This window comes from Falco cherrug, chromosome 3 (assembly GCF_023634085.1).
Source record: "Falco cherrug isolate bFalChe1 chromosome 3, bFalChe1.pri, whole genome shotgun sequence".
Lineage (NCBI taxonomy): Eukaryota > Metazoa > Chordata > Aves > Falconiformes > Falconidae > Falco > Falco cherrug.
In genome coordinates, this window is record NC_073699.1 from 104,243,512 (window position 1) to 104,261,860 (window position 18,349).

Below are 18,349 nucleotides of genomic sequence, written 5' to 3' on the forward strand. Positions count from 1 at the left end.
CATTTCTGTTTTTCAATATAGATAAATAACCTCTGATGCAGATAGTACTCCGAGACTGCAAGTTTGAAGTCCCTAAAGGTATTGCTGTTCTGAGAAATGCATGTTCTGGTGCTCAGTTTCTTTTGGATAGTGACAGAACTCGCACCTCTGAACACTCTTTCCCTCAGGGCCTTATGCAAAAGTAACACTGCAGAGAGGTGCAGTCTTGTCTCACACATTGGGTATGTTTGGAGGGAGAAAAGCAGAAGTTTACAACATGAGATTCTGATTAAGTAGTTACGTATGTGGACAAATTCCCTCAAAACAGCTTTTATGTAACTGTGGAGGATGTGTGGCTTCCATGGTGTACAAGTTACGTCATTCATTCCCAGTCTAACTGAATCCAAGTATCCTGTTCCTCTTGGTACAGATTCAAGCGTCTTTTCCAAGTCTCTGGCCTTTTAATGTTCAGCATTAAAAGATATTTGACATGTGTCGTCCTATGGAAGAGCTATGTGTTACTTTGAAAGTCTGTTAGGTCTCATTAATGAGCATTTATTTGGGCTGAGAATGGCTCGAAGGGGAATGAGTTTTTGGATGAAAGATAAGTTTCCCAGAGCATTTACTTCACTGCAGTGAACCCCATGTCACTTTTGTCTCTAAAATGCACCCTAACAGGATGGTGCGCAGAAGAAAGATACCCAGATTTTACCAGTCTGCTCATCTTGGCTCCATTCCCACCACTATGCAAAAATCTTCTGTTTTCTCTTTAGTGCCCTTTCTTTTCTGATTTTAAGTGTAAGCTTAAGGATCAAAGAGACTACTCCTAGTCCAAGCACACAGGTTAGCGTGCTCCTGTATTGTTCTGTGAAATATCTTTTTCTTTCTGTTTGTGTAGTCAAATTTTCTTTGTCTCAATAACATCAGAAGTTTGATTTTTAAGTAGCCTGATATGACTCAGTGGAAGCAATGCAAAGGGAAGTCTTTGCTCAGTGCCATTTTATAGACTGCTAATTTGCTAACACTGAAAATAACTTTCAGTCCTTCTAGTTTGTTACTTCTTTCATGACTCCTAGAGTTTAGAAGGAATTTGTCTCTTGAAGCAGTGAATTGAAGCTGTATTGGTTTGCTTTTCTGTGTTGGTGGCGCCAGGCTTATTTATGCTCAGATGTTGACATAATGGGTTTTGAACACGGCTGTTCCCTGTGACTTCTTCATATCTCTGGTGCTTAGAACTTGATTATTACTCAGAAGTATCTCCTATTGAAAGTTTCTTCCAAAAGTTTTTGACATAACTTGTACTATTTTGTTCTTGTCGATCTGATTATTGTCATTGTATGTTACAGCAAGAAACAAACATTTTTTGGTATCCTTTTGCTGGAAGTGAGTAGACATTTACATAGTCTCCATCGTTACAAAGATTTAAATGTTAGTAGCATGTTCAAATATCTGTATTAAGAATAATTGATTTTTGATGAGGGTTTATTGTTTCTTCTCTTTTCTTCCAATAGAAAGCCGTATCATCTCCAACTGTGTCACGCCTTACAGATACGTCAAAATTCACGGGTTCTCACAAAGAGAGGTTTGATCCCAGTGGGAAAGGAAAAGGCAAAGCTGGCCGAGAAGATCTGGTGGATGCTTCAGGATATGTATCTGGCTATAAGCATGCAGGCACATATGATCATAAAGTACAAGGAAGCAAGTAAGGCTGAGGGTTTACAACACAGAGGGAGAAAGAGAAGGGGAAGGAGAGTATATTTGTAAGAATGATGTAGATGAATCCCACATGTTTTGGTTATTGTGAATGCTAAGACTGTCGTCAAGAAGTTGTTTTCAGGAACTGGAACTGATTTCAACATCTGCTGAGCTACTTGCAGCACAATGCCACTTCATTACATTCCTCATGCATATATTGGCAAAAATAAATATATAGGTACAAAAAATGCATTGTTTTGTTGAACTTTAGACAAAAAAACACCACCCAAAGTCAAAAGCAGTTATACCACACTTTGTCAATTCAAGCAAAATATCTCAAACATTCCTAAATGTCCAGTTGTCCTGAAGATGTCAAAGAGAACCTCTTGAAAAGAGGGTCTTCCGTAGCAGTTTTTCTGAAGAGTATCCCATTATTTATGCAGTTTGATTAGACTACTGTTTGGGGCCTTTTAAAAAATGTCTTATATAGGACCTGGCACTTTCCTTAAAACGTTCAACAACATACTACTGGGGGAGTAAGTGGTTGTAACACACAAGGTGCTAGCCTGTAAATGTCATACACCACTCATCAAAAAAAACAAAACAAAACAAAAGCTATTTCTAGGACAGTATAGGTTCTAAAGTATTTTATGTCAACAAAAAGAGGTGGAAAATACCAGTCCTTACTTTCCTCCTGTCTATACTTTGTGCTTGATACTGTGCGTACTGTAGCATTGTTCTGACTGGGTGGATTTGGCTGGAGCTTTTGTACTAACTTGAGAGGTGAGGAACAAGACATTACTAAGAAAGTCTATTAAAGCTTTTTGCAGTCTGTTTTCAAGTTTTTATTAGCTCACATTTGAAATGAAGGGGGCATTAAGCTAATAATGCTTTAAAATATTTATTATGACTAAACAGGTTGCTATTAAGTGAATGTTATTATGCACATACATTAGCTTATGTACCCTTTAAGCTAGGACATAAGGAAAGTTTATGGCCCATTGGAATAAGGACATTTGCAATTAATATCCATGTATTTGCCTACAAAAATGTACTATTATAACTGGGCTACATTTTATGTTAGGTTTGTTTGAAGACAAGGGATTTGATTTTCTGTTCACTTTTACTGCCTGACTTGGGAGTAATTGACAGGAATGGCTTTCCACTGCTATAGAAGGAGAACCAATTTCACAGGCTTAAGGTACAGGCAGCTAAGTGTGACCTGCCTGGGGCCCAGAATGTCAAAACTGCTGAACAGGAAGGAGTAAGAATAACTCATTTTTTATATTTGTTAAAAAGGAGAGAAGAGGCTGGTCTAATTTTCCACAAGAGCTGAACCCTAATGTATTAATGTGCTTCTCTAAAATTATGAAAGATAAGATTTTCAGTATTCAGAAACAGCTGCTAGCAGTTCTGCTTTGCTTTTCTTCAAAAAGAGTTCATGCACTGATTTAAATGTTTGACCCAGATGAAAGATTAACAAATTTATTGCTTTCCCCCAGCCCTTATTGGCATCCCACTCACAGTACATAAAATGCAGTGAGCAGTGTGTGTTGTTATGTGCCAGGCAGGTCAACAGTCTGTATCTGGCCAGTGTCCAGAAACAGAGGTTTTCAGCCCTTAACTTGTTCACATTTTGTTTTTTTTCTGACATGGAATTGCCTTTCTTGTAACTTTGCCTTCAGTGACCCTTTGAGCCCATACATCAGCCTGAAACCAAAACACCAATAGCAAACAAAGGCAAGGACTTCCTTGTAGACTTGGAGATTTTCTTTGTTTACAATTTATTTTGGTGTTTGTTTTGAAGAGGGAGGGAAGTTTGCCAAAACTCGGCACATGTTTGTGTAAAGATTTAAATGACTTTTCCCATGGTTGACTCTGGTTACCTGGGAAGATTTTTGATGTATGTAAGGATGCACAGGATGAGAGGCATCCATCTTCGTGAAGCCTTTCAAAGAGTTACCCATTGTTCTTGAAGAAAAATTTCCATGGAATGAAGGATTATCCACTCCTTTGTTGCACGGCTGACCTGTCATGCTCTGAGGCAGAAAATAGTGTACTGTGATCCCAGCAATGACTGAATCGTTCCAGCATGGTAGTGAACTGTCTAAACGTGGAGAACCTTCTTCCAATCACTGGTGCCTGTGCACATGAAGAAGTCTCCAGGATAGTCCTGTTTTTTATGAATAAAAAGGCTGAGCCTCTAACCCTTGATAAATCCTTCAGCTAAGTTACAGGCAAAACCAGTGTCCCTGTTCTTCCCACTGACTTTAAAACTTGACTCATAACTCACTGCTAACAGCCCCAGCCCGAGTGAAGGGTGAAGTCCAGCCTACTGCAGGACCCTCTCAGCTTGCTCATCTGGCTGTTGGTTCCTAGCTAGTTCCCAATCAGACACATCTGGTGGTACTTACCCTGAGGTGCACAAGTGACAGACTTCCTCAGGTACCACATACTGAGTGTTGGTAGCACAAGGCTGTTGCTACACAAGAGGAGTAGTTGGTTAGGCAGTTTGTAAGGTATGATTCGGTTTTAAGCTGCTAGTTCACAGTATGAGAGAGGCCATCATGCTCTGAAGATAGAAGGCAGGTGAAGGAATTGAGAATGTGGACAGACCCGAGCTGACATGGACTAGAAATTGAACTACTCTGTTTGCTCAGAAGAGGCTGATAGAACTACCTGAGGTTCTGCCAGTGCTTACTTTGCATTACTTGTACCGTATAAAATCCCGGCTATGCACCAAAGCACTTTGTATGGGCCTGATGCAAAGTTCTTTGAAATACTGTCAGTGGTGACTAAGCTTTAGATCAGGACCTGAAAAGATGCCTCAAGCAGTGGTATTTTATTTTGAGGAGCACGCTTTTTCTACAGTTGGATAGTTTAAAAAACTCAATAAAACAGATGCATGAAAAGAAGTCATTCTGATGCAACAGTGACAAAACAAAGTTGTGGCTGGAAAGACAGTACTTTGGAAAGATTTCTCCCTTTATTTGGTGTGGAAGATAAGGGCTATGAATAAAAGTACCAGATGCAGCTGTATTAGGGGTTCAGCCACCTTCTTAAGCTCTTTTCCACTAATATCTGTAGGAAATTAAAGGCCTAAATACTGGCTTGAAAGTTAGCCATACATTCCAGGCCTGCTTGGGAATGAGGCAAAGTACATTTTCTTGTTCACCTGCCATGCCCTTGACTCTCAGGACAGCAAATACAGCTGGTACCTCAGAGATGAGGGGAAGGGATAGCTCAGGAGTTGTAGGAGGTAACCAATTTTCAGCACTTGAAGTGGTGTAGAGCATATGCTCTTCCTGTGTGCCATACTCCAGACTGTAACTAAATATCATGTCTGAAGTAAAGACATGGGTATCCTACAAAGTTTAAAATCATCTCCTTTTTTGGGGCATCTCAACTCATTCCATCTAACCTTCCAGTCTGATTTTCAGCATCTTATACTATGCAGCACCCTTCTATGTGACATATTCTGTAAAATCCTGTTGTTCCTAATTTGCTTTCGTTACTGCTGAACCTGCTACCAAAAGAGATGTGATCAGAAAGTTCAGGTAGTTTTAGCAATAACTGCCTTAAAGAATAAACTCAAATTACACCGTTAATTTAAAATTAAACCCGTAAATACTAGGTGAGTACACAATTTGCCTGTATCTCCACTGAGGCTTAACCTGGCCACCAAATCCTTTGCAAAACTGAGGACAAGAAACAGATGAATAGAGAAGCAAAAGAATAGTCCTTACAAATCATTCTCTAAAAGTAACGTCATCTTAAAATAAAATATGCAGAAGTCAAATGGGTTTTCTTACTAGTGCTTGCTTACTAATTCCTTCTGGTCACTCCGTTACTTGTTGAGAGTTTTGCAACAATCTTATGAATATGGAAATAACAGAAACAAAAATTATTGTCCTGCTTTTTGTGGCTGTCAGAGTTACCACAGTAGTGTTACTGAGAAGCAGATGTTAAAAAACAGACATGGTTTCAACAGTCCTATGTAAACAGTTGTAATTAATCGTAATCAAATATTTGGAATCTCAAAGGAAATGTTGAACGTTGGACAGTGGCCAAGATCTAGCCGCTGTTAATGTTTTTTTCTTAAACCAACAGTATTTCTTACCTCTTTTTCACTTTAGGGAAAGGGAGGTTTCAAAATTACTGATATGTCACAACTTGTGTTTTTCATCACCATAGAGATTGTCCTTCAAAGATATTTTGGATTGAAGTGTGGTATTTTCCATGTATTTTACTGACCTTACCTAAATTAAAAATTCCTCTGACAGCTTTTTGACATTATAGAAAGCTTTGTTCATGAATTAGCATTTCAGTCACCCATATCTTCTCTTTATTGGCTCAATTAATTTTTTTTTAAATGGTAGCTGGAATTAGCCAGAACTAAAAGGCAAGTGACTGCCAAGGGGTTGGCTTGCAAGTGGTGGGTATATCCCAGGATCTGTAGAGAAAAATCCTTATGTATCTTTCTCCAAAACCAAAGCTTTAAAGTTGTAATTTGTAGGGTTTTTTTTCCTTAAGGCTTGTTATAGTTAGGAATTTTAATTTATGATATTCAAAACATAACTCTGCCTTTCAGTGATGCATGCGTGTGTGGGGCATGTGCCTGTCATCCATGAATGAGAATTCTCTGTTTGCACTGGCCAAGAAACCTTTTACCTTCACGATAGAGGAAATGTAATGTGTTGCACTAGTACATGTCCTCTTAACTGACTGTTAGCCTTGCACGTGTGCCAAAATAGCTACACCTTTGTGTACGTTATTTGTAGTGTAAATATTGTGTTCTTGGCTCGTCTGTTAGTTGGTAATAATGTAATATACAAGACTTGTACAAGTTTGTGTGAGCGTACACATACTCTTTGGATCTAGCTAAGTAATTAAACCATATAGATGTTGATCCAAACCTTACATCTTACTAAGGCCATACCCTTGTCTTTCAGCCAATGCTGTTCAGCTTGGCCAGTTGGTGACACTGCTATTCTCCCTCCATAGCATGAAGGTAGAGATCGAAGGAGGCTTTTATTGTTTTACATGTCTACCCTGTTCCTATTTCTGGGGGAAATCACTCTTCAGTGTTTCTAACATTGTCTTGGTGTGACAAGAAGAAATTCTAGTGAGGAAGGAGGGGAGAGTCAGAGTGAAAGCAAGATTTCCTCCAACTGCTTTCAAAAGACCATTTAAAATTTTGCCCTGCATGGGCCTTACTTTTTCCCTTGCCCCAACTTTATGATGCAAGTGGATGCTCAGTACGTATACACAGTTGTTTATCATCAGTTAGTAAGCGTAGTTATGGTACGTTGAGGTGGGAAGAGGAAACAGGACTGTCATACAATGCTTATGGACTTAAATCTTGCCCTTTATAAAATTAAATACCTGAAACACAGTGACGGATCTCAAACTCATGCGAAGTTCTCATAGTCTGGAGTGCCTCAACTTGATATGTGTACCTCCTGTATTTGGAATGTTTGCCCATAAAATAGCATTTAGACATTCAGTTAGTCATGCTGTGCACTCCCAAGTGCCCATTTGGCTTACCCAGTATAAGCTGGAAATGGCGGACCGAGATGTTCTTTTTAAGTCTTCAGAATCCCAGAACTAGTAAGAGACCTTTAGTTGTGGTCATGCTTACTCATTAAACTCAAAAACAATGCTTTGAAAGATGTTCCAGCTAGGAGTAGTTTTTTGGGAAGCTAAAGAATATTGCAGCTAGAACTTCCATGTCTTAGTTGTTCAAGTAATTTGGTTTTGCCAGGAGAAATAACTGTAATATATTTGGGTTTTTTTCACGTTTTTCAGTATATTACCTTGGCTATATTGCTTCAAAATCCATATGGAGGTGGATTTCAAAACAAGTTTATAGTGTAACTCTACTTTGTTGTCAGAAAACATTTGAATTAGCTTGTTTCATTCAAACTAATTGATCATCCACTTTAGGAAGACTTTAGCAAGAGCAAGCTTGATAATAAATAAAAGGGCAAAACCCCCAGCCTATTTTCTGACTGTTGACAGACTTTTGCAATACTGGTAGTCTGAAATGATTTTTTTCTAAAAAATTAATTCTTTTTCACAATCATACACATGCACTACTTTGCAGCATATATATACATGAGCGCCAAGAATACAAAAAAGCTTTTTTTTTTTTTTTTCTTTAAATACCTTACATTTAGAAATTGACACTGAAATGCCCAACTGACTAACCTGATCTGGAAAAATGTTAAGCACCTACCATATTCCATTGCAGGTAAACAGCCAATGAATAAATTTTCAAATAGTTATACAACATCTCTTTTTGTGAGTTACTGTAAAGCACATGGCATGTACAAAGTAAGTTTTGTTGTAAGCATTTGTAAAGGTCTTAAAGATAACACTTATGATAAATTGCCCTTCCCTTCAGTTAACTTTATTTGAGATTTTTCTATTACTTTGCACTTTTTCAGAGCAGATCACAAATGTAAATAAAGTTACATTAAAGTTAATTTAAAAAGTAGCCCTAAAAACACTCATACTTCATCCATCTTTACATTTTGATCAGGAATTATATTATGGATGATCAACAAAACAAGAAAAATGATGGCCGTCTGTATCCCCACAATGGTGGATTATTTTAAGCTTCACTTTACATCCAATGAGTTTCTGTATGCTTCCATTTGTGTATGAAATATCAGGGTCATAGAGAAGAACAAGTTATAGGATGCAGCAAGTGTGCTTGTGTCTGTCTTTGTGCTGGGTTTGGAATATGTCAGCTTTGGCAAACTGTTGCAGCAGGGAAAATGTTTTGTATAATGCTTATAATACAAAGTACATTCTGTAAAGCAGAGAAATGGTCAATGTTGGATAAGTATATTGAAGTTTATTCTTAGCAAGGTTTTAGGTTTCACAGATTTAAATATTACAGGAGAAATATATATTTATACAGAAATGTAATTTTTGAATGTTTGAGGTTGGGTTTCTTCAGTCGTGAACCATTTATTTATCCACATTATGCTTTATTCCTTTGCTGGCTTGGTCATCTGTCCATGCTGTTCCAACATCCATTTCTAATTTGGTTTAGATGTTTTCATTCTTTATTTGCACAAATCTGGATGTGCATGCTGTCAGGACCTAATTGTAAAGTGTAGAGGCAAAACTGTTTTATCTTTGATTACCTAGAACACTAAAAAATTTAATCATTAAATAGTTGTGATACGGATATAGGTCTTGACATAGTCTTCCTTGGAGCGCTGTACAGTATGATAAAAACTTTCAGTGAATCTTACTATTTCTTGTTCTTAGTTTCATTTGTCTTTCATTAACCAGGAAGCTGCTGTGTGCTATTAATTACCTGCAATATTTATAATTGCAGGCATTGCAAACATTAACATTCAGCTGTACTAGCCTACTGTGTTCACTGTGAAATTTTCAATACGGTAAGAATATTACATGATCATTTAACCTGACAAGTTTACTTTTTTCCTCACTAATTTAACACTGAACCTTTTTTTTTTTCCATTATTACAAATGAACAACTTGAGCATAGTATTTCTTAATTGTAACTATAATAGATAAATTATATCCTAAGCAAACATTTTTAATCACTTGATGAAGGGGGTCAGGCATCACCCAGTGCAGAGTGCACTGGGCAATGTCTTATCCCCACTGCAGTCAGTGCCAAAATTCTAACTGATGTTAGCAAAAATGGAGCCACCATTACCAAGGGGTTAATATGCTTAGTAACCATGACAAGAGGTTATGGGAGAGCACAACAGTGATTCTCTATTTCCATATCTTTGTTTCTGTTAATTTAAAACTACTACTATTCAATCTTTAAAATAAGTAAAAGAAACTTGAAGGGGGGATCATATACTACTAGTTTGTACTAGGTTTTTTCAGGAAAAGGAAACAAATTTATATATATATATATATATGCAATATATTTTTACACTGTTTATTAATGCTAGGAAGTATTAAGTGTATCACTTTATCAGTGTGAATGTTAAAGTAATGACAACGTTGTGGATGTTTTAAACCTTTAAAAGTTGTCTTGTTACATTCTAAATCCACATTAATAGAAAAGCTACTTTGTCTACAACATTATTGTTGATGTTTTAGGGAAAATGTTCAAGTATAGCAGTTGTTTGATTAGCACTGTAAAAGCTTGGCTTGAAAAGCTGTAGTGAAATCCATATTGTAAACACCATTTTTTAAAGCATAGCTTCTTATAAAGTATGTTACTGCTGTTGACTGACTGTAAAATTGTATCCTTAGTTGGTAAAGTGATCAATAAAAGTGTTACTACATCAGCTGCTGGATTTCTTGAAGTAAATGGTATTTGTTGATAAACTTTGTTAGCCACACTTATTTTGCAGTTTGGATGTTAAGCAAATTGCTAATTAATGTATAAATTACATCAAAATACTCTCTGAACCAGCTCTCTCATTCTAAGCAGAATATATTTCTTCTTTATCAGTTATTTTCCTAGTTTTAATAAGTAGTAAAGTTGACCATTAACATTTTGAGAACTCCGCTGTGATCCTTGAACAGCCAGAGATCCACCAAATGCAATCAGTCAGGATGGTGGTGTGCTGTCTTCGCCTTCCCTTCTCTGCTGAAGCAATAGCCACCATCGGTGGTCATTGTGGCAGCCTCTGGCTCAAGCTGGAATTTGGGAGACAGGTAACAACACAATAGCTAAGGGCCATAAATCATGCTCAGCAGCTGAGGGCTAGTTGAGCATGCACCCACCGAAATACAGCTGGTATGCACATATGACTGTAAGTCGATCGCCTTACCCCATAAATAGTGGACAGCCCAGGGCCCACTGAGCTGTCCTGCGCAGCAGCTGGCTGCATGCCAGGATCTCCTGTTGAGTAGGGACACCTCTCAAGGTACCCCTCAAGGTTGAGAGATTCCTTGCTGCTGAGTCTTGGTAAGCAATTAATAGCATGCTAAACTTTGAAATCTTAGCTAAGTGATACGAAGGATTGATTGCTCATATATAATCTTTTAGACATAAACCACTGACAGGTCAGGGACCAGGACTGGATCTAGCTGCACCCAGACTCCTCTCCAAGGAGTTTAGAATGCAAGAGGGTCCTTTCTGAACCTCCTGACTCAGCGGGAGGGTCTCCCTGACAGTTTTGTCTGACCCTGTCCCCTAGGCAGTAAATAGTCAAGTGTACCTTGCCATCAAATCTTGTTAAACCACTGTCACATCTACTGTCAAACTTTGTTAAATTGATGTTTTATATCAGTGAACATCTTGCTGTTTCTGTCTTACAAGTGAGGTGCGTCGCTTGTTCCCACAGCAGTCAGGGATGAAACAATATCTTCTTAACTAGCTACTTAAGATTAGTCCTCAGTCTCAAAAGCCTGAGTTACTTCTCTCACATTCTCTCAGTGGTGTTGAAAATGTTTTACTTGCAAGGAAAGTCATTTGTTACACAGAACATGGTTTTAAGGATCTTATGTTCAAAAGCAAATGTGGACTTTTTATTCATAAATAACAACATTCTTCAGCTTCCCACTGGGGAATGATAGCAATAATACCATGATTATTCAAGAAATGAAAGACTGAAGTTATTTAATTAAACTCAGAACATCATAATAACATAATCAACAATGTGACAATAACCCAGACACAGTGCTGCTCTAGAAATGTAGAAGTACTGGATTAGGAACTACAAGGAAACAACTAAAAAGCTTGCAGCTACACTGTCTCTTCTCCAGTTCTCAAACTGGAAGTGGTCTCTGCGCTCACACACCTCCTTTAGAAATGCCTTTTAAGTGAAATCTAATACAATTACGTCCTGGGATAACTCTTCTTCCTGCATAGAGACCATATACTGTTTATAGTGTGACTGCCAGATAAAGCTCCTTTTATCTCTGAGCGTGTATGGTTACTGAAACTGTAAAAAACCTGATGAAGCAGAACCTTTAGAGATTACTAAAGGAAAAAGCAAGATTTTTTTTCCATTCACAAAGACCCTAAGGAAGGGGAGGTAGTGCCCTTCTGCCATATGAGAATATTGGACACTAAGATCTGTAATTTCAAAAGCACTGAGCATTTTTTATTATTTTTATGTAGAGCCTTTAGAATGCCCACTCAGCCCTACAGGCCACTTATGCATCATGACTTTAAAATAAATAAACGTCACCCAGGATGTGTTCTCTTTACTCCAGGAACACAATTACTTCAGCTAGCTTTTTTTCTGTGTTGAACTACTGTTGTATTAACTACACAGAGGTTGTACGTGTAGAGGTAGCCCCATTGAGATGGGACTGACGAAGTGCCACCTAACCGTTGCTGGCTTTCTGTTCCAAGTTTTCAAAACTGAGCGCTAACAGCATCAGGTAGGTCCCCTGCTCTCATGTTGATATGCCAAGTGCAGGCTGCTGTCTCCAGGTTCTACCAGGTATTCTACCACAGCCGGGGGGGGGGGGGGGGGCGTCGCAAGATAAACAAGCTACCTCTGCCAAGTCGAAGGCTTCAGGGGACTTATAAAACCCAGTCTTCTAGTTGGCCTTTTTTCATTTCCTCAGCTTCCTATTTAACTCACTGCACTGCTTTAGTAATAATGTAAACTAACCCAGGCTCACTGACATTTACTGCTCTGGTTCACATTCCAGCCAGAAGTTCATCCCAGGTCTGCATCACTTTGTTTCCAAAACTCTGAACTCGAGAGATTCCACAACCATCCATGGGCTCAAACGGCTGCAGAGGTTTTCCGGCTGAGGGGGCTGCAGCACCGCTCGCCGGAGTGTGCCCCAGAGCGGCCGGGAGGGACCGGGCGGCTGCGGCCGGCGGCGGCAGCGCAGGCTTCGCGGGCGTCTGTCGCTGTGCGGGAGGCGACTGGGACCGCGGCTACCGAGCGGGCCGGCTACCGAGCGGGCCGCGCCGGTCAGCCCCGTGCAGAGGCCCGCCGCGCGTGCCGGGAGCGCGAGGGCAAGGGGCAGCGGCGGGGGTGCTGCGGGCCGCGGGGAGGGGCGCCGGGCCCGCCGTTGGGCGCTGTCTGGAGGGGGTCACTTGGAATGCCTTCACGGCTCCCTGACGCCCCTTGCCCGCCGGCCGGGGCCGGCTGCTGCCGGGCTGGCTTCGGCTTGCGAGTGCCGAGCGTTCCTGGCTGCGCGCCGCCGCGTCCGCCTCCCCTGCAGCACCGACAGCTGCTGCTGCCCGTACTGTTAAGAAAAAGTTGATTCATTGTGTTCCTTAACTGCTAATAGCTCCAGTTAAATTGCTCAACGTCAGTCTTGTGGCATGTGCATGCCTGCTAATTCTTGGTAGAAATCAACGTTCTGCAAATTAAAAAAAATCAGGCAACCAATTCTGTTCGCTTCCCCAGCTAAATTAATTGATTTTTTGAAAGTTTTCTTTCAGTAGTATTTCGGTGGGTTTAGTCCATTTTAGTACTACTAATTCTAAATTTTACTTCAAAGGAAACTTTTTACACGAACAATTCTTATAAATTACTTAGTGGAAAAAATTCTTGCAGTCATATACTGATATTTATCCAATGAAAATAGGTTCCACACGTTGAAGTCACTGACAATACACAGCACAGCAAACATTTAAACATCCATTCCCCACATCCTAGAGAGGATGGACAGTGCCTATCCAAAAGAAATGCATTCTAGAGCATTTCTAAAAACAAAAAAGGAGATCAGAAATGTTACTGACCTTAGACTTTACTAGGAATCTGTCATGGGTGGTGAAAGTATTTTATCCCAAACTTTAAAAAAAAAACCAAGACGGAAGAGCCCCAAACACACAGATCAAAGCCACTGTAGTTTGCTATTTAAGTGGAGGATAAAAAACTATAAATGTAATGATTACACTACAAAGGTTACCTCATGACACATATAAGAAATGTAAAACACACAGAGTCTCTACACAAGATTTTTAAGTAAACTCCCAACTTTCCTTAAATTTGCCTGTCCTACAAAAACAAGGGAATGCATGTACTGTTTACTTAGTTACATAATTGTCTAAGTCTTGGAAGTATGAGCACTATGAAAAGGCAATAATCAGGGGTTTTTTTCACATTAATTCAAATTCAGGTCTAAATCTTGGAGTGCAGTAAGCTATAAAGTCTAAACACTTCTGATAGATATGAAATGTAGTTGTAGTAGAGACTGAGATTTTCTAAAGAATTTAGATGCTGAATACCCTTTTAATAAATAGAAAACAAAGCAACTTAACATTTGTACATCACTTCATTAAGCCAGGAAGCTAGAAACTAGAAGTTTTTGCTGCATGGCATGAGACAGTAGCATCTTGTAAGTGAAGTGAATACTAATGTTGTCCATGTTCTGATGGACACACTGAGTTAAACCCCTCCTAACAAAACAAAATTTCAAGTTAGTAACACCTACTAGGCTCTATCAAAAGGCAGAACCGACAGACTCACCTGTACAAGGTTTAGGTCTCCACACAAAATGGCATGGGGTGGGGAAAGGGTGGTGTTTGGTGGTGTTTGTTTAGGGAGTGAGGAGAGGTGCAAAAAAAGAAACAGACATGACAGGGTATCTGTTATCTATATAAAGGTATTTGGTGAACAAAGCCTGCCTTTACACATTTTCCAAACAAACAACATTGTGCTTTAGATAAGCATAAAGTTAAGAGAGGCAAGACTGAATTATGAGCTCAGTCATCAGTTAATATTGGCATTCATCAGCCTGTGGCATCCTGAGATGTACCTGATCTAACAGCTCACAGACCCTGTAAGAGGAAGCTGAAAATCCTTTTCCCCTATTTTTCACTCTCCAGCCTTCCAATTAGAAGTTGTCAATGCCCATACTTTTTACTTTGCACAAACTCCTGTGTTCTCTGGATTCCTCTGTGAGCACGTGCAATGTGTCAACTTGCCAGAAAACAAGTCTACCAGGAAAAAGAAGGCTGTCTTCTCTGATAGATTAATGAACCAAACTGACTCACAGAATTGTCTGATGAGTGCCAGAGAGAAGACAAGGGAGTGTGCCAGGAGCTGTGGATGAGGGAGGGAGACCTCAGGTATGAGAAGGGAACAGAGAAGGACAATACAGGAACAAAAATTCTCCCTTGCTACGGCAGCAAGCTGTTCACTCCATTTTTCTTGAAAATAACCTGATAGTTACAAACTAGGAAAAAAGAGTGATTTTATTTTTGGTATTAACATTGCAAAAAGCTATAAAAAGTGGAAGAAAAATTAGCAAACTTCATTTTAATTACAGAAAAACATCCCTGACATCCAGATTTTGAAGCAGTGTGTGTAACCTTAGTGCTTGCTATTTCTCTCCTCTTTGCTATTTCCAGTCACTTGTTCACGTTCTCACTCTCTGCATTGTATTTCTTCATTATTCCAGGTGTCACATCACTACAGTAAACCAGACTGGAAAGCTGATGCAGCTGGAAAGATATTTTTTGGTGCTCTAGTATCTTTTCTTTTTCAGATATATTTCAGCACTCAGCCATACAAAGGTCTGGTTTAGTGCTTGTGGTAGGGGCAGGAAGCAGCTAAATACGTTCATTTCAGCAACTCAACATCAATTCATGGACTTAATTGCTATCTCACCTGAGTCAGAAAAACTTGTAATAACTGCTGAATATACTGATGCCATTTTTCAACTTGAGTAACTCAGCTCCGAAACTCAAGCAACTACTTAAGATCCCCAGGATAATAAGCACCTGGGATCCCCATGATGCTGCTGAGAGTTCTGTGATTTGCTATGTTTGAGTTTTTGTGGAATTGTAGTCGCTACTAAAGAGAAGTTCCTACAAGTGCTGCCAATTTAACATGCAGAGCATTGCAATATATTCTTCTGCATACTCACTAGTGCAATATAATCTTTGTGAAAGACAAACTTTGAAGTTTGAAATACTTACTCAAGCTCTGTATCAACCTCACTGAAACTACTGCCAAAGGTTTGCTTGCTATGGCTGCTCATCTTGCAATAGACTGTATCAACACATGCTTTCTAAAGCGTATTGAATAGCTACAGGAAAATAAGCTTCAACTGCTGACAATCAAGTGCCAAAGTAAAGTTATGATCTCAGCATGAAACCTACCACTTGCCCATCTCTTTGGACACACATCTCAGGAACCAATACCTTAGTTACACGTTCAGTGGTATGCTGGAACTGGAATTAGGCACTGAGACTCTCAGTTAAAAAATGCTGATTTTCCATTTTATTGGAAAATAAACTTCTCCGTCATACTTCCCCTTCTTTGTCCACAGAAAACAAATATGAACAAAGCATACATGTAACTTTCACAATGTTGCTCCAGACAGCTGACATTTTCTTAGCCTTGTCTTCCATTTGCTTTCAAAACCTAGTGTGTATTGGTTACATTTTTCCTAAACTAGCTGTTAAAAAACCAAACAAACATACAAAGTCCTTACTGCCAAACTAACCAATGGATTGTGAGAGAAATCTAGGGATTTCAGATGACTAAAATTTTTCAGATTATCTTATAAATGAGCAATTTTCTTACATGTTTTCCAGAAAGGTGCAAGGATTGAGCATCACCTACAGCAGAGCAAAAGGGCAGGCAGGGTAGGGGCCTGCCTGGGAAGGGAATCTTATGAGAAGACATAACCTCAGCATATTTATAAAAAAGGCGGGTAATAGCTTCTATACATTTTAATACTTAATATGGTTAATGCAAAATACAGAATGAAGCTATTCTTAAGTATCTCATTTTTAGTACTAAACAAAAATAGGAAATGGGTTTCTTGTTGCTACTTCAGGGGGGTTTCTTGATAGTTTGGTTTTGGGTTTTTTACGGTAGAACTAGTAATAGCAACTATTTGGTAATGATTGCAAAAGGATGCTAGAAAGAAGTATGACATCTTTCAAATATCATTTAATATCAAGCCTGCAGCTGCTCAAAATCCTGCATACTCACTGTCCAGGAAAAAATAACCTCTGTGCTTCCAACTTTTCCCTGAAAACAAGTATTTTCAGCAGGTGCATGTTACACAAATTAAATCACTATCGTCTTGTCTATGGGGAGAACACACCTGACCTGTGTACCTACCATCTTCCTTAGGACAGAAGCTATGGAACAAAAAAACCTCAGTTTCTAAATATATGAGGGTTTTGACCACAACCAACCTTTTAGATTTGTCTTATGAACCTGCAATAATCAAGGGCTTTTTTGGTTTTGTTTGTTTGTTTGAGTTTTTTTGTTTGATTTTTTTTTTTGTTGTTTAATTTAAAGGTAATCTATGAAAGAGAAAATGGGTTGTGCGTTCTCTGGTAACACTGGGTCTATCTCTGCTCAAATCTATGACATTATTTCTGTAGAAATAATTACAAAGGAAAGGTACTTAATATAGTGCAGGAGCCACCCGAAGTAAGATCTATCCAGAACACAAGAAACAAAGTATGTATTTCAAAATTGGGAGCTCCTACTCTGTCTCTCTCTGTATCCATCACTACCTATACTCCTACCATGATTTAACTCAACATATAACATCTTTTCTGAAACATTTATAAGCCTTAATGGGCTTTGTTTCCATATCTAGGAATGCTATTCCCAAGAACCTTGGGGTGTTTGAGCATTACATCCATTTTAAAAACCTTAGGTTTTCAGGGACCAGATTATAAAAAACACTTTGTATTTCATGTTACTCAAAGTTCAAGAAACAATGAAACAGAACATATTTAAACACTGAACTATGTCAATGGCACATCTAAATCAAGTTAGCTCTTATTGGGACTCTGGCAGTGACTCTATCAGCTTGTGTGGAATAATGGACAACAAAACCGGAATTGTGCAATAGCTTTTTGCTGGGTCAGTGACTGGAACTGGTGTACTGCAAGAACTGATGAGTGCCAGAGATGATTCAAAGTAGGAGGATATAGCAGTGGAAGGGAAGAAAAGAGAAAGAAGAGCATTAAGGAAAGATGAAAATGAAGACAAGGCACCCCCGTATGTCATCTATCTATTAATTAATCAGAAGCATATTAAGAAAACACATAATTTCAGAGACTGTCTCTCTCTTGCAGTACTTCTGTGTATACACATACATCTGAACGAGTCACACGTTCTGATTTTGTAAAGGTTTACATCCCCTGAGCACGCAAATAAGCCACTGAAGGGCAAGATGACAAGAGACTCAGCCAGCCAGCAAAGTACAGCCGTTCCAGCGCACAGCACTTGAAAAACAGCCGGCGTGTTCCTGCGGTGCGGCGGCTGCGGTTTGTGCCGGTGGCCCCGGGCCAAGGGGACCGTGCCCGCGGCAGCGCGCTGGGCCCGCCAAGCCTCCCACCGGCGCCTGCGGGGAGCAGGGGGCGGCGGGGCTGAAGCCCCGAGTCGGGTGCTCTTCTGACATAAACCACCGTGAAGCCATTTTCTCCTGAACGTATGAATCCATCAAGGGAGAAGTGACACCGGTTCGCACTCGGCCGCACTACAGCGGCGCTTGTCTCTCGGGCCTGCGGCGAGCGGGAGCGCGGAGGCAGTCGCGTCACCGGCAGCTCCCCCTGACAGCGAGGGCGGTGTTAGGGGCTGCCCCCCGCCGCGGGGCAACCGGCCGTGCCTGGCCCGCCGGCACCGCACGGCCACCGTACGGCCCGCCGGCACCGCCGCTCACACGGCGTAAGGCCGGCCGCCACCCTGGGCAGGCCCCCCGGCCCCGCTGCTCTGCGGCCAACCGGGACCCGCCAGGGCGGGGCCGGGGCCCGCCACCGCCGGCTGCGGCT

The 18,349-nt window shown here is 40.1% G+C and overlaps 1 protein-coding gene across 1 annotated transcript in view; it reads left to right on the plus strand.

Moving 5' to 3' along the window:
* Positions 1-9,965, plus strand: part of TPPP (tubulin polymerization promoting protein) — a 66,924-nt gene extending 56,959 nt beyond the window's left edge. Inside the window, exon 4 of the mRNA XM_055705541.1 lies at positions 1,491-9,965. Within this exon, the coding sequence (XP_055561516.1) occupies positions 1,491-1,685 (195 nt within the window). The 3' untranslated portion in view covers positions 1,686-9,965. The remainder of the gene's footprint in view (positions 1-1,490) is intronic.
* The last annotated feature ends 8,384 nt before the right edge of the window (positions 9,966-18,349 follow it).